The sequence below is a fragment of the Liolophura sinensis genome, chromosome 8 (assembly GCF_032854445.1).
Source record: "Liolophura sinensis isolate JHLJ2023 chromosome 8, CUHK_Ljap_v2, whole genome shotgun sequence".
NCBI classification, from domain to species: Eukaryota; Metazoa; Mollusca; class Polyplacophora; order Chitonida; family Chitonidae; genus Liolophura; species Liolophura sinensis.
Genome location: NC_088302.1, coordinates 21264783 through 21282267, shown reverse-complemented (window position 1 = coordinate 21282267; position 17485 = coordinate 21264783). Strand labels below are relative to the sequence as shown.

The window sequence follows — 17485 nt, the reverse complement described above, 5'->3', positions numbered from 1 at the left end:
AGCAAAGTTTGTACAGAAATGTGGAACAAAGTCAAGGTCACTGGGGTCACGATGATGAGGCAGGAAGTGTTGTCAGACAAAAAAAAAAAAAACGATCCATCTCAGCCTTTGTCTCTAATAATACTTTATACACGTGCATTCTCTTTATTTAAAGTATGTACAATTACCATGATTCTAACCAAACCTGAAACAATTTTATTGATGAATGCTGGTTAAATAATTCTGCGGGAGGAGACTAAGTGATGAGGCTAAGCCTAATCAAGCCTACGTCTGTCTCACAGACTCTAAAAGTCAAGCTTATCTGTGGGTGGCATTGATGTAAAGCGAAAGGTAAAGAGCGACTTGTGCGCTGTGAGGAGTATGACGGCTGATGTCTCGTGGGCTCAGATAACAGGTATAACTGCCGCTGGGACAAAATACAAATGATTGAGTGGAAAAGGTGGAGATTGAGTGAGTGAGTGAGTGCTTGGGGTTTAACGTCGTGCTCAACAATTTTTCAGTCATATGACGACGAAGGTGGAGATTGAAGCCTTTTTGTTAAATTTTAGAGAGACATTGTGTGGTGCCAGGTGAAAGTTGTTTCATACCTTTATTTCTCATACATATATGTAGGAGGCTTGTATATGGCATATATATTGTTTGCAGACTAGATTCTAGCCCTTGTGACTGGTACCAAGCTTTTGTGGACTTTAACTCATGCCTATAGGATTTGTATCTACATACATATGCTTCATGGGCGCCTACACGTTTTAGGGGCATATTCAGAGCTGAATAATTTTTTTTTTTTGATAACATGACGGATAACACAACACTGCTGCACAGCGACAAAAGTCCAAAACTATATGCTTTAGTGACATTCAAAGGTGCAGATTGTTCCGATGGTGTGATTTCCAGTTATTACCAGGCATAGCACACTATCAGCATAGCATCCATTATTTTTCATTTTATTTATTCAAGACTGCAAACATCCAAGCAATTCACTTGTATGGAGCAGTAGGAAGCTTACGCTGAGTTGCAAGATAACAATGAAAGATATAGGGAAATAAACAGTGATATTCTGAGAAATGTTTTGCGCTGTATTAATATTAAACCAAAAACTATGGCATGTTAGACACCAGAACAATCTGCACAGGATGTACCAGTTGTGAACGTTAAAAAAGAACAGTTTTAAATTTATGTCTCCATTTTTTTCTTTTTTTTACGTCAGTGTTATTTAAACAATCTTTCAGTCAAAGTTTTAACATCCTGTCTTTTACCTATTCACTTATATGTACTTAACCAAGGGGCTGAATACAAGACAAATCTAATATTTGTGACATGTTGCAGCTGCTGTTTCCGTCATGCAGCACATGTAACCGTGTTCCTCAGAACAGATAGCTTTGTAGTGTTTTCATCATCAGACATTTCATGCATACCTTTTCTTTTGTCATATATTAGATACAAGTACTGCAGATCAAACAAAAAATTTTAGTAAAATAAAATTTGAACTTTTAAAACAAAAATAGTTATCTGTCCGACAGAAATTTTTGGGGTTACACAGTGGGTGTGGTTCATTAAATGAGAATTGTCTTTTGTATTGGATGGATTTCCTGAAAAGCAAGTGAAAACAACTATAGTTACTGTTTAGGTGTGATTCTAGGTCTGTAATGTGTATACAAAGAGTTCACAATTGCTCAAAAGTGTATTACCATAAGCCAGCCAGGTAATCATATCAGTGCAGACTATAAAGTCCCATTAGTCTCATAAAGTAACAATAGTATGCAGATAGTTTGACTTAACAAACAGGTTACTTATTTGAATAAGGCCATACCTGTGAAGCCCTGCCAGCAAACTTCAGGTGATCGTGTGTCCCCCCCCCTGGTCCCCCCTCACCCCCCCCCCCCCCCCCCCCCCCCCTCCGGTTTCCTTTCATCATAATGCTGTCCACCATTGTATAAGGGAAATATTCTTGAGTACGGCACAAAACACCAATAAAAAAAATAAAATATATTAGTAAGGGGTGGGGAGAGACAGACAAACTGTGATTTTGCGGTCCAGTGTTGGGCAAAACTACTGGGCAGAATTTACTCAAATTTGCATGGTTCAAACTTCATTATGTTGACCATATTAACTGAGAGGATTATGGTGCTTTATTGTCTGTGTGTCCATTCTGTTTATGGTCAGTAAGATGTCTGTTGACAGAATTAAGTCAAATTAGGTTTCAGGCTTTCTTATTATAACCTTAATAGTTGGTAAAATTTTGGTACCTGTCAGTCTGTCCCATTGATCATTTGATCATGTTTTTCTGTTTTGATATTTTGGCTGACTGTTACACGCTTTACGGGTTAATGGGAGCAGGGGGAGGGGGGTTACAAAACCTTCTAGTTTTGGTTGCTAATTGCATTTACTCATCACAGTCTTTTGTAAGATATTCTCACTCTCTTAAACCAGCTGCAGTGTTTTATCCAATGGTATGTCTTATTGGTTATACTGCCACACTTTACCGTGCTAACAGGCTGAAATCTCGGTGACAGATGTTAGAATGGGCTTTTACAGGATTTGCTTTGTTGACTAGTGCATATGCATCGTCTTTTAGCAGTTAGAGCTCTTGCTGGCACAGCTGTGCTGCAGTGAACACTTGTTGCAGTGTTGTTGAGCGCCACCTGTCAAACAATAGACAGTACTGCATGATACGTGTGTATGTTTATATAATGCTCTGTCATCGTGTATAGGACTGGCTCAGAGTTTGGCCTATTTTAATATATGCTTGATGTTCAGATCAAAATATGAAAGCTAGTGTTTCAATTGTTTAAAGGGCAAGACCAACTAATTTTGGCTGGGTTTCAACCCAGCTGTATATATATATATATATATATATATATATAAATATATATAAATATATATATTGTATATATGTGATAATGGACACAAGATTTTGCTCATGACCAAGTAACACATTTTTCCATATTGATGAGCTCTGTTGATGTTAGAAAAGTGTTTCAAGGTTTGTTTGAAAGTTAGAAAGATATCCTAATGAAAAAATGTAAGTTTCAGTACACAAACATGTATTTTATGATATATACCCTATAATGACCATAAATTTCGTCCTAACTAACATGCCCATTTTTTCTGATTCTGACAGTTCTACTGATTTGAGAAAGGTGTTTTTTAAGGTTTGCTTGGAACATGGGATGATATCCCACTGTAAAATTGTAAAAGTTTCAGCACCGAAAATAATATTTTGTGACATTTACCATCCTCTAAAAATGCATTTTTGTGGGCGAAATTTGAGGTCATTAAGGGTTTTTGTCCTCTGAAAAATGCCCTTTTTTTCAAATTTTAGCAACACTGGTGAGTATGGTGTCAATACTAATGGGCATTCCTTGGTTTCAGTGTGAGCCTTTTGTGAACTTCAGGGAAGAGGTTGATATTTCCGAGCGCAGTACAGTGTCTATATAGGGACACAGGAATTGCGAGTCGAATCTCATAAGAGGTAATTCTGCTAGTTTCTGCTTTTTCAACCCTCATCTAGGGTGCTCACATGCATTACGTTGCTTCTGTTGCTTTTACCCCTATGGATGGAAAATTGTGACCGTCGATAACGTGCTAGCCATACAGGTAAAGTGAAGACCTGGGTTACTCCCAGGTCTCCCAAGACTTTAAATGTTTGAATGGTACTTGTACCTGAAAAGTTTTGATGATTCCCCTCTCACATCAGCCTAACTGCCATCACATAAGTGACATGTTCATGAAAATAAAAGTCCTAGACTGTTCAGTGATATTAACTGCTGATTGTAGGTAACCAGCTTGTGCTGATTGTAGTCTGCACAGCCTGGGTCATAGCAGCTGGCATCTCCTGTGTCCTGTACACTGGTTGTACTGTAGGTTACTAGTCTCTCCTGTTTTCTGATTTACTACCTCTCACTTACCAGTCTTTTGTGTGAACAACTGGTTCTAGTTTATCAACAAGTCCTGTGTCTGAACAACTGGTTCTAGTTTATCGGCAAGTCCTGTGCCTGAACAACTGGTTCTAGTTTTCAGCAAGCCCTGTGTCTGGACAACTAGTTCTAGGTTATCAGCTAGTCCTGTGTCTGGACAACTGGTTCTAGGGTATCAACCAGTCCTGTGTCTGAACGACTGGTTCCAGGGTATCAACCAGTCCTGTGTCTGAACGACTGGTTCTAGGTTATCAGTTAGTGCTGTGTTTGAAAAACTGGTTCTAGTTTACCAACCTGTCCTGTGTCTGAATTACAGGTTCTTGGTTTCAGACCAGTCTTGCAGTCTGAAAAGATGGCTGTTTGTAACCAGTCTTGCATACACATCTAGTTGACATGCTTCTTGGTTACTAAATGGTACCAGATTGTGGCCTGAACGCATGGTATTTTTGTTACCAACCAAACTTTTGTTACAATCACATGGTTTTTGGTTACCAACCAACTTTGCAGTACAAGCACAAGGTTCTTAGTTGCCATCCGACCTTGTGCTCTGAACACATGGTAAAAAAAATAATGTAATTTGAACAGCTTCTGGCTCCGTTGCTCTAAGTGTTAGGACACTCCAACCATCCATGCCTGTGATCCATGAGGTTGCATGTTAGAATCCAGTTTCACCAAACTTTGGAATGTTTCCTTCACTCATGAAGGTGACTGGCGTTACATACAAAATGTAAATGAAACATTCTTGAGTAAAGCATCAGTCAATCAGACCAATCAGTCAATCAGACCAGTGATTGACCAGTCAGTCAATCAGACCAATCAGTCAATCACATCAGTCAGTCAGTCAATCAGCCTGACCACCTAACTCTAGGATGTCATTTTTCCTTGCCTCAGTATGGCTGGGATACTGCTGAATTGGCATTAAACCATGTTCATTCACTTATTGTATTATATCACACAATCCTGTAGTTTGAACAGCTAATTCAGCATTACTAACCAATCCACTAGTGCAATTTTATGCCCTATTTACTCAGTGTGATAGTTTGTTTTATGTTTCCAGAAGAAGCCATGACCATAGACTTTAGTCATCTTTGACCGGACACTTTTGATGTCTGTTTTGCTGCTGGTTGGTACGTCTACAAAATAGCCATGCCCGGACACACCAAATCTAAGGAGAGCACAGCTACGGAGTATGAGGAAATCTTGGTACAGTCTGGTGGTTTTGGACCCTATCAGGTCCGCATCTTCATACTGGTCAGCCTGTTTGAGACACCAGTTGCATGGGCCATGTTGTTACCTGTGCTGACTGGAGCCAGCTCAAAATGGACGTGCCCAGGTGATAACATTACCGTTAGCAACCTTTCCCAAGCATCTGGTCAGAACGCGTCGGAGTGTGTCATTTGCCCAGACATCCAGTACACAGCACCCTACACCTCCATTATAACTGAGGTAACAGATGACGTGTAATACACGTACCTGTCAAATCTTGCTATAGAACAAGCTTTACATGTTACGTGCATTATATAGACCTGTGTTCAACATTTAAATCTCGTTCCTGTCATTTTGAAGACAATTCCCAATTTGAGAAGTGTATCCTCAAACATATCTTAACTTGCGTCCGATGAGTGTATCAAAGAAACTGTGAAGTAGTGTTCATAAGTGCTAGCTGTTACTTGCAGATAAATGAGTTTTGTAGAAGACATTCTACATTACATATACTCCATGTTGTGTCAGAGTGAATACAGTTTGTGGAATCACTCTTCAAATAAACTTTTGGTTATGTGTGTGTGTGCCCTAAAACTCAGCTTCCTCTCTGGCTGTACGTGGGAAGGTCTGCCAGCAACTTGCGGATGGTCGTGGTTTCCCCCCATGCTCTGCCTGGTTTTCACCCACTGTAATGCTGGCCGCCATCGTATAAGTGAAATATTCTTGAGTATGGTGTAAAACACCAATCAAATAAATACATAAAATACATAAAAATCAGTAGTGGCTTCTGCAGCTGAGTGGCTGGCATGTTCACACTAATTCAAAAACCTCTCCACAATGTGGTGGCCGTGAGTATACATCCAGCTCTTGTGGGTTTCCTCTGGGCTCTGTGGTTTCCTCTGGGCTCTGTGTGGTTTCCTCTGGGCTCTGTTTGGTTTCCTCTGGACTCTGTGTGGTTTCCCCTAGACTCTGTGTGGTTTCCTCACACCATAATGATGCCTGCCATAGTATAAAGTAAAGTATTCTTGAGTGAAACACCAGTCAAATGAATAAATAAATGAAAATCAACCATGGACAATGCATCTTAATAAATGTCAAATATAATTAATGTAAATAATAGTGAAATTTACAGTCAACAAACAAATTCAAATCAACTTTCACCTATAAAAGTTACCACCGCCATATTCATTTAATTCTGTTGTTATACATGCTCTTTAGTGTTCCTACTAAATACATGTACAACAGTGTGTGCACATCTAACATGAGAGATACATAACACTAGCCAAGAAGAAAATCATCATTTCTTAAGTCAGCTATTCTTGAATACACCAATCAAATATATAAACTAGCATCCAAGATGAAGTGTGCTCCGGGAGTATTGAAATAGATAAAGTCTTAAAACAGTATTAAATAATTATAATAATTCAAAAAAAGAATAACAATAAAAATATATATTTTTTTTTTTCTTCCAGTGGCACCTGATCTGTGAACAGTCATACATTCCAGACCTTATTACCTCCCTTCAGATGGCCGGAGTGCTCCTTGGCGCTCTCATCACAGGACAGCTGGCTGATCTCTTTGGACGTCGCAAACTGCTCTTCATCACTTACACTCTACTGTTGATATTCTGGTCCGCAAGCGCGTTTTCCCCATCCTGGTGTGTTTATACGGCCATGAGAGTTATCATTGGAGCCTGTATAGGAGGTCAGTAATTACGAATGTGCTCATATTTAGGATAATGACCTCTTGGTATGGATCGAGTGGTCAGAACAATTGCCTCACATGAATGCAGCAAAAGTCGCGATCCAAGCTGTATACCAGGTTGGGTCATGCATTTTAAAGGGTTTAAAATTGTGGATGCTGTTAGGGATACTGTAATTCATTTTAAAAGTTTATCGTTTTTATGCTGAAACATTTTGCTTGATTCTGATCGGTTGGGTCATGCATTTTAAAGGTTTTAAAATTGTTGATGCTGATTGATTTATCTACTGTATAGGGCCACTTAAGAGCCTTTTGTGAAGTTTGATAAAAGTTTTATCAGAAAAACTTAAAGAGTTGCCATCAAAAGAATCATTTTAAGGCCATTACATGTTTTTGAAAGTTCATACCAGTCTTTAGGTGAAATACTGTACTTGGCAGTCTGTGACATATGGGGATAAGCCAGTTGCTGGTTGCCTGGAGTTTAAAACAAGCATATAATAAATCTGTAAGATATATGGTATATGATTTGTGTGTGTTTTTCAGTCAGTCATATGGCATTTAAACATGAAACTTCTTATTGTCCTTAATGTCATTTACTTAAACATGTATGTTTGGAGAAACAGGAGAGTGTTACGTTTGAAATCCTGTTTAAGCTAATTCAGAAATACTAGGAAAATTGTGAAGATATGTAAACCTTTTTTTCTTTTTCATTTATTTATTTATTTTTTTTTTTTGCCAGGTGTTATGGTTGTGAACTTTGTCCTTCCCCTGGAGTTTGTGACCCCACGCTGGCGGACTTTCTGTGGGTGTATAGGCTTCTGGGCAGTGGGTGTGATGAGCCTTGGCCTCTGGGGATATTTAGTCAGAGACTGGCGACATGTTACCATAGCAACAGCTGTGTGTGGGATACCAGTTCTCCTTTCTTGGTGGTGAGCATTCTGATTGGAGGATTTTCTTTATCTTTTTATATCCTCTTGAGGTCAAGTTGAACTTCAGCATAGCTGCAGGAGAGTGGCTCATGGCAGCACGGTAAAGATGCTTTTCTTTCAATCACTAGGACTCAGAGAAAGCAGGTTCAAACCTGGCCTTGATCAAGGATTGTTTTATATTCCTCTTCTCTCGCTGTTCATTAGATCTTTGTAACATTGATAATTTGACAACTTATCAATGTCACTGGAGTCAGTGTCACTTTTTGTCCTTTTGCTTCACACATAAAACTGACTGTACGTGGGAAAATTCATGACCAATTATGTTTTGTACTAATTTGTTGTCCACTTTTCGCATCTGCTAGGTTTGTGCCTGAAAGCCCTCGCTGGTTGCTGAGTAAAGGCCGTGTGAAAGAAGCTGAGAATATTCTTCATGGCATGGCCAAGTTCAATAAGAGACCTGTGCCAGATTTAGCGAATCTTCACAGCTATGCACTGGTAAGAGTTAAATCCACTATCAAATCATATGTGGAAGTTTCAGATTTACATGAAGAGTAGTTTTTGTTAGAATTATTTTGACTCTGGTCCAAGCTGGACCGATCATTCTTCTTTTGTAACAGTTGAGAATTACGTTACAGTAACAGTTGGCCTACAAAGACATCACCAAGGCTGGAACGAATAATAGACTACAGCAGCTTAATCCTGCATTACTTTAGGCGGGAAGGTTTCGTATTGAACTATTCATCGTAATAATGTTCTCCAGTGTGGATGGTTGCTGTAGTGTGCCCAAATACATTGAAGTACTTAATTTTCGCGGGTTTCAGGGTCAATTGTTTACCAGGAAAAATAATTCCGGCAAAATTAATGAAGTGAAACGGGACAGACAGGAGTTGGGATAAGAAAGACGGGTGGGCCAGCTAAATTTTAAGAGTAGGGAGGGAAAATTAGGCTTCAAATATATACAAACTGTGGTAGTAGGGCTCGGTGGGTGTAAACAAAGTGGAAGTTCATTCGTCTTCAGTTTGATCAGTCTTGGTTAAAATGAATGAAAAGTAGATACTAACACGTACTGGCTTCCAATCAATATTGCTTCAGTACACAATATCTTATTGGCTGAGTCTTTCTTGTGGAATAGTGGGTGAACATTTAACAAATTGTGAACTGTGTACAACAACGCAATGGCCGTTTGACACCTTCGGCAATGTTACCAGTTTCTGATCGGCTACAGATGACAATAAAACCGAAAACAAACCTAATCATGTTGGTTGATAAAAAATGAAAGATTTGCGCCGATAATGGTTAATTCATATGTTTTTGCATTGAACTGCTCAAAAAGTGACAGATCACTTTGTCAGTTGATTCAATGTGTTCAGCAAAGGTGGGAAAACAAGTGACACCTCTTTGAACACCGCTTACTATAGGTATAAAAGTAATCTTCTAACATAGTGATAATCCATCCCCATTGTTTCAATCTCTGATCCAGATTACGAAGATTAGCGACACAGCAGGAAATAAAGGAGGATTAAAGCCATCCTTGTCAATCTCTGTTTTGACAGGCTTGAGTAATTTCAGCCATATTATAACAAGGAATATTAAACAAGTTTTTTAGATTTTTTTCCAGCCTTCCCCTGATCAAACACATGAAAATTAATTCCCGCAAAAATATTTTTGGAGCAAATCTGCAAGAATAAATTCCAGCGAATAGTAAATACTTTACAGCATCAAAACTTGTGACAGCAGTTTTTAGAATTAGGCGGCCATGTTGTAATACATGTACTTGGTAACTAGCCCAACAATGCTGTATTGGAAAAGCTTCAGAAATGCGTGTGACCTGTGTTGGTACCTCTTCACTTTTCATCAAAAAGAGGATAGGTTTATTGTCGGAATACTGTGAGTAGGGATGAGGGTAGTGTCAGGCCTGGTGTGTTTGATTTATTTATTTATTTGATTGGTGTTGTACGCCGTACTCATGAATATTTCGCTTATACGACGGCAGCCAGCATTATGGTGGGTGGAAACCGTGCAGAGCCTGGGGGAAACCCACGACCATTTGCGGGTTGCTGACAAAGCGCAACCGCATTGGTGAGAGGCTCCTGGTCATTAGTTGTGCTTGCGATCTAACCAGCTGAGCCACGGAGGCCCCGTGGTGTGTTGGACATGGCATTCCAGTGAGGCTGCACTGTAATTATGACCCCGTACTACAAAAATGAGCCTACCTTAGAAGATTGAAATAAGTTGGAAAGATCAGTCGTAAGCCTCCAAACAAAGAACTGAATGACAACTATAAAAATGATAAATTATTCATTATTGTTGTCTTTACTGTGTTCTTCAGAGAGAACAGAAGATGCAAAGGGAACAGAAAAAATTCAGCTACTGGCACTTGTGTAGTTCTTGGCAGCTAGCTAAGAATACACTGATATTGATGTATGGCTGGTAAGTTTGAACATCTTTACTCCATTATTCCAAACTTTGCTATTTACTAAAAAGTTTGCATGTTTAACATGCTGTTACACAGACAACATTTGGGAGAACAACTGCTTTTAAGCTGATTCTGATGGCTATCAGAATTGTGTATGGTGAAGAGCAAAGTAACCTCCCCTTGGTACATGCGTCTAACTTTCCGGTGAAATTTGTCCTTCTATATTTTTCTAGTTTCCTTCCACTCACAAGGCTGGCTGCCATCTTATAAGTGAAATATTCTTGAGTACGTTGTAAAACACCAGTGAAATAAATAAATAAAATAAATCTTTACTTTTAGGTTTGTCAGTGGTTCTGTATATTATGGAATGTCTCTGAACGTTAAAAATCTGGCAGGAGATCGCTACCTGAACATGTTTGTACTTGGTTTGGTGGAGCTTCCAGCTGTCATTTTGGTCGTCTTAGTCAACAATAGGTAAATGCTTGTTTTTTTGTTATGTCTCCTAGTTCTAGCTCTTTTCCCCAATTTAATAAGAACTTATGGAAAGTATTAGGAAAAAATTTGCATTCAAGAAAACAATAGACCCCAAGTATATTGAACTGGTAGAGTAACCATGCATTCAGTGAAGAGTTAACCCCCTTTACCCATGGAAATTATGGTTACTCCCCTTGAATTTGAAATCTTCCACAGAGTGTTTACAATGTGTTGTTAACAATGTTCAGATAAAGATTTCAGATCTTATCTGTGAAGATGTGTTCCTACTATAATTTGAAAAAAACTTGTTATTGGAGAAAAAGCCTGTAAGAACAAGTTTCTATTTTTAGTAGATTGAAACACTGTGCTTTTGTGTGTCTGTAGGCTTGGTAGAAGAAAAACAACCTGTGCCCTGATGTTGATAGCTGGTCTGTCATGTGGAGCTATTCTGCTGCTAGTGGTATACAGTAAGTAACGGTTGTGATATCATCATCCTTGATAGCTGGTCTGTCACGTGGAGCTGTTCTACTGCTAGTGGTATACGATAAGAATAGGTTGTGATATCATCATCCTTGATAGCTGGTCGGTCATGTAGAGCTATTCTACTGCTAGTGGTATACAGTAAGTACGAGTTGTGATATCATCATCCTTGATAGCTGGTCGGTCATGTAGAGCTATTCTACTGCTAGTGGTACACAGTAAGTACGGGTTGTGATATCATCATCCTTGATAGCTGGTCTGTCATGTGGAGCTATTCTACTGCTAGTGGTGTACAGTAAGTACGGGTTGTGCTATCCTCATCCTTGATAGCTGGTCGGTCATGTAGAGCTGTTCTACTGCTAGTGGTATACAGTAAGTACGGGTTGTGATATCCTCATCCTTGATAGCTGGTCTGTCATGTGGAGCTATTCTACTGCTAGTGGTATACGGTAAGAATAGGTTGTGATGTCATCATCCTTGATAGCTGGTCTGTCATGTGGAGCTGTTCTACTGCTAGTGGTATACGGTAAGAATAGGTTGTGATATCATCATCCTTGATAGCTGGTCGGTCATGTAGAGCTATTCTACTGCTAGTGGTATACAGTAAGTACGGGTTGTGATATCATCATCCTTGATAGCTGGTCTGTCATGTGGAGCTATTCTACTGCTAGTGGTATACATTAAGTACGGGTTGTGATATCATCATCCTTGATAGCTGATCCGTCATGTAGAGCTATTCTACTGCTAGTGGTATACAGTAAGTACGAGTTCTGATATCATCATCCTTGATCGCTGGTCTGTCATGTGGAGCTATTCTACTGCTAGTGGTAATACAGTAAGTACAGGTTGTGATATCATCATCCTTGATCGCTGGTCTGTCATGTGGAGCTATTCTACTGCTAGTGGTATACAGTAAGTACAGGTTGTGATATCATCATCCTTGATCGCTGGTCTGTCATGTGGAGCTGTTCTACTGCTAATGGTATACAGTAAGTACGGGTTGTGATATCATCATCCTTGATCGCTGGTCTGTCATGTGGAGCTATTCTACTGCTAGTGGTATACAGTAAGTACGAGTTGTGATATCATCATCCTTGATAGCTGGTCGGTCATGTGGAGCTATTCTACTGCTAGTGGTATACGGTAAGAATAGGTTGTGATATCATCATCCTTGATAGCTGGTCAGTCATGTAGAGCTATTCTACTGCTAGTGGTATACAGTAAGTACGGGTTGTGATATCATCATCCTTGATAGCTGGTCTGTTTATGCCAGCATTGCCGTTACATGTATGGCAAGGAAAAATCACAGAATTATGCAGCAGGCACCACCAGATAGAAAAAAAATATGCTCTTTTCAGCCTATAGCGTCATGTTTTTATTAAGTTTCTTCTCCTTTTAAATTATGAATTCATGACATGCAAGTTCAATCCTGGAAAATGTTTGTCAGTAACATGTCAAAGGTTCGGTGGTTTTACCCCAGACAATCCAGTTTCCTCAGCCTATTAAACTGACCATCATTGGTACAAGTGGGAAATTTTTGAGTTTGGCAATACACAATAATCAGTCCATCAACCAGCAGTGTGCAGTAGGGGAGTTTCGAGTCTGAACTCCTGTATCAGTAAAGGTAAAAAAAAATTCTACTGTATCACTTGACCTGTCGAAAGTGTTTTTGGATTATATTTGGGTGCCTGGAAAATGTTTTACAAAAAGTTATGTTGAGTAGAAGAATGATGGAGAAATCTGAGGAGCTGAACGTTTGTGAAATTAAGAAGGAAAGAGGTGTCTTTTGTGGTGTGACAGATGATTGGTAAATTAATGTCAGCAAAGATTGCCTACTATTTTCGACAAGTCATATGATACAGTAAGACTGCGTTTAGCTTTAGCGAACCTAAGAGCTTGATCTCGAAACTCTCTTCATTTTCGCCATGTTGTACATCGACTGACAAATCCTTTATGGTTCAGCTGTTCAAAAAGTGTATCAGCATAGAAACCTTCTATCTTGGTATTAACTTCAGTCCTGACCATAAAAAAGATTTGTTTGTTTTGTGTAAGGGGGAAACTTGTGGTTAGATTAATGGTCTTCTAACACTGTAAGCATACACAATGCTGTGGACTGGGAATTTGTGGATTCCTCTCATTTTAGGCCTAACTTTTGGTCTAACTTTTACCGAAAATCACTTTAACCTTCTGCGAATATATTACATGTAAGTTTGTACATCACACTAGGGAATGTTTATCAGTAAATTGCCAAATGTTGCTAAAATACCTCGGGCATTCTGTTATCCACCGCCCATAAACTGTTATTGTAAAATAAAGGTATAGTTTAAAACGCTCATATTATAAAGGATCAAGTTGTAATTTTACATTCTATAGAATTCCATAACCCAGAAACCAGATTTTAAGAAGTCTGTACTTGTTGCTATAGAGACAGCGTCTTATTCCACATTGTTTACAGATAAAGCCACCCCATGGCCGGCAGCCATGTTGACCTCTGCCATGTTGGGGAAATTTGGGATAGCCGGGGCTTGGGCAGCTGTGCAGGTGTTCTCTGCTGAAATTTTCCCCACTGTTATAAGGTATCATTTTTTTTTAAAGAATGTAATGTTTGTCTTATTACCATTATATGTTCTGTGTTGCTCAGTGTAACCAGATGCTAACTTTAAATCCTCCACCCACAGTGGTTTGATAGCCGGCGTATGATACGTAGACTAAACGTGAATGATCCGCCAATAGTGAGCAAATCGCTATGACCATCCACGCATTCTCCGATCGTCATCTATGTAGATGATGATCATGACGCCCCCAGCGGCATAGAATTTTACAACATTACCCATTATAGTATACATACAGTTACTAGTATCAGTTTAGAGTTACATGTACATGTACTTCCCAGTGAATCTTTGATGACTGTGTGATGTCAGGGTTCTTCTGAATCCAATAAAACGGCACTAGTTTTTCTCAAAGCTTTCCAATAGAGAAAAAAAAATGGCAAAGCTTTCCAATAGAGAAAAAAAAAATGGCAGAGCCCATCAGTGTATATCAAACATGTTGACATGACTGGACTTAGCACTTCAGTGCGTTTACGACCAAATGGCCTGTGTGCCCAAAAAAAAGGTACTTCATAATAATGCTAATAAACTCTGATGCGTATCATCTGAGCATGATGGCCGAAGGATCGCATGACCATCCATGTAGGGAAGGGAACACACTCGGCATATGGGGCAACCGGCCCGGATAGCACAGTTGGTAGAGCGTCCGCTTCAGGACCGGTAGATCCAGGATCAATCCTTGATCGAGTCACACCTAAGACTTTAAAAAAGGTCCTCGCTTGGGGTTCAGGATGAAGGGGATAGTGCAACGACTGGTTGACCCGTATCAGTATAATCAGTATAATGGCTCATATGAGTACGAAATTAAACCCCAAGCACTCACTTACTCGGCATATGGTCCTCAGGACGGTCAGTGTATCATACGCCGACTGTCCATGAATCCCTGAGCCACAGGGGGCGTAGGATTTAAGGTTAGGATCTGGCTATACTGTCTATGAACAAGTTGAATACTGTGTCCCAGTCTTAAACTTGGCAATTTGTACTTGCTTGCGTGTTGTGTGCCTATCATGACAACGAGCACTCCAGCTATTTTTGGTCTTGGTGTTAATATACTACTAGACGGTGAAACGTCATGGCAGTGATGTTAATCAGTGAGACCTGATTGCTTCAAAGAAACTCCATCAGGATTTTAGTGAAATATATGTAATGCTGAATGCTACAAAAAGGCTTCCCATAAACCTTAATAAAACCAGTGAAGTGCGTGAATTTTGGTAATAGATTTGAATGATCCTCCTTGAAATTAGTGTGAAATTTATTTATATATTTGATTGGTGTTTTATGCCATACTGAAGAATATTTCACTAATACGACGACGGGCCAGTATTATGGTGGGAGGAAACCGAGCAGAGCCCGTCCGCAGGTTGCTGGAATACCTTCCCACTTACAGCTGGAGAGGGGAAATTTAGGATATTGGGTCCCAGGAAGTTCTTGCACAACATTGTCAGTGAGAAATCATGGATGGGAACCCTGTACATCAATCCCAAAACAAACATACAAATACACAGAGTGCCCAGTTTGAGCACCAAGCAACCTATTTTACATGTTAACTGATGTGCGTCATTTGCATTTTAGAAACATTGGTGTGGGATCGTGCTCTATGTCATCCCGGATTGGAGGGATTGTAGCTCCACAGCTGGTGTTCTTGGTAAGACTTGCGCCAATCAGCAGTGGACAAGGATTTTGTACATTCCCCTGCTCGCTATGTTCGTAGAGGCCTTGGTGACAATGAGCAACCGACGCTTCTATATGGCTGTTCATGCTGTCAAACATTTGTAGAAGACCACCTGTTTTCCGCCATTATGGCATGCGTGTTGATGTATGTCACATGCGGGAAAGTTTTTTCTGTTACATGCCAAAGGTCGATGGTTTATGTTGAGCATCTGCTTCGGGAGCAGTAGGTTCACTGTCAATCCTGGGTCGAGTCACAACTAAGACTTTAAAAAAAAAGAGGAAGTTGTAACTTCCTGGCTTGGTGTCCAGCATGAAGAGGATAGTGCAACAACTGGTTGACACATATCAGTATAATGGCTCGGGCTGGGAGGTTTACTTGCCTTCGGTAAGTCGTCTCAGTGAAGCAGCACTAGATAAAAGAGCGGAAGAAATCCGCCCTGCAACAAAGGCATATTACGTACATTCCAAGGATTCCTTAATCGTCATATGACTCAAAAATTGTTAAGTACGACGTTAAACCCCAAGCACTCATTCACTCACTCATTCAGTGGTTTATGCTGACCGTTGTATGTGGAAAATTCCAAGTACGTCTTGGCTAAGTCGTATATTAACAGTATATTAATTTTGGCATTAACTTTAGTTCTGTTTAAGTAGTGTTTCTTTATCAAATCCTAAAACTGGTATTAAGATGAAAATTTTGACAACTCTTGCTAAGTCACTTTTCATCATTTTGGCCTAGGATATCTGGTACAAGTGAAAACCATGTTCTATTCAGTCACAGAATTATCTCCCTTAGCATGCAAATCACTTGTTTTGACACAATCTAGTAAGCTGAAATTTGACTTAAAATTAACCCCTTCAACTTTAATTGCAAACTTTGAAATTTGTTCGCATTTTCAGTGAGAAGATCCATTGTTTTCAGGAATTCATCCAGATATTGGGGCCTCCGTGGCTCAGTTGGTTAACGTGCTAGCGCAGCGTAATGACCCGGGAGTCTCTCCTCAATGCGGTCACTGTGAGTTCAAGTCCAGCTCATGCTGGCTTCCTCTCCAACCGTACAAGGGAAGGTGTGCCAGCAACCTGCGGATGGTCGTGGGTTTCCCCCGGGCTCTGCCCGGTTGCCACCCACCATAATGCCGGCCGCCGGCATGTAAGTGAAATATTCTTGAATACTGCGTAAAACACCAATCAAATAAATAAATAAATCATCCAGATATTTATTGTTGCAGGGGAGTTATGGAGAGTTCATCCCATATGCTGTATTTGGAGCATGTGCCCTAGTGTGTGCTGCTCTCTGCCTGACCCTCCCAGAGACTAATAAGACACCTCTTCCCGATCAGTTACACAAACATGACACGACAAACGGTCACCTGATCACAGCTTCAGCCAATGAGAATCCAGATCTGGAGGAGATTGATGTCTAATCAAGATTCCTACAAAAACAATTTTAATACACAATTTCTTTTTGTTTGCCATTTCTTTCTGCTTCTGAGAAGTAAGCATGTGTGCTTGTTTTGCAATGGACATGCAGACGTTAAGTATTAAACTTCAGATTATCAAAATATTGTGAGTCAGGAAATATTTTAGGGGGCTCCATGTCAAAAACTCCAAGCCCACGTCCATGGTACTTCTGGTCCAGGGCCCGATATCACGAAGCTCTCTTAACGTTACAAGCTCGCAACTACCATGATGATGTAATGCCTACAGTACTGGTTGCCATGGTAGTTAAGTGAACGTAACGTTAAAGAGTGCTTTGTGAAACCGGGCCCCAGACATAAAATCCGTAGATTTTCCCCTTGTCTAATGGTTTGTGGGCCATTCATCATGGGTGCTTTTTGTACAGTCTGATGTTCACTGACAACCACTTGTCTTCCACCAATGTGATGTGCATGTCTTTGCATCAAAAGTGAGAAAATTTATTAGAATCTCTGCAGAGGTCAGTGGTTTACACCAGGCAGTACAGTTTGCACCACCCGTAGAAGTGGCATTAACAAGCAATCATTTAATCACTCAGTCTTAGTACTTCTTCTCTGTTAGTGCTTTAAGGATGAAGATATTTGTGTTGAAGATGGTTTTGACTTCTGG

The 17485-nt window shown here is 39.9% G+C and overlaps 1 protein-coding gene across 1 annotated transcript; it reads left to right on the top strand.

Moving 5' to 3' along the window:
* Nucleotides 1–3369: 3369 nt before the first annotated feature.
* On the top strand, nucleotides 3370–17012 carry LOC135473812 (organic cation transporter protein-like). Its single transcript, XM_064753719.1, has 11 exons — nucleotides 3370–3472; nucleotides 4975–5363; nucleotides 6593–6824; nucleotides 7561–7750; nucleotides 8113–8245; nucleotides 10080–10180; nucleotides 10506–10640; nucleotides 11025–11107; nucleotides 13576–13696; nucleotides 15302–15374; nucleotides 16630–17012. The coding sequence occupies exons 2-11, from the start codon at nucleotides 5064–5066 to the stop codon at nucleotides 16822–16824; spliced, it is 1563 nt and encodes a 520-aa protein (XP_064609789.1). The 5' UTR covers nucleotides 3370–3472; nucleotides 4975–5063; the 3' UTR covers nucleotides 16825–17012.
* Nucleotides 17013–17485: the final 473 nt, after the last annotated feature.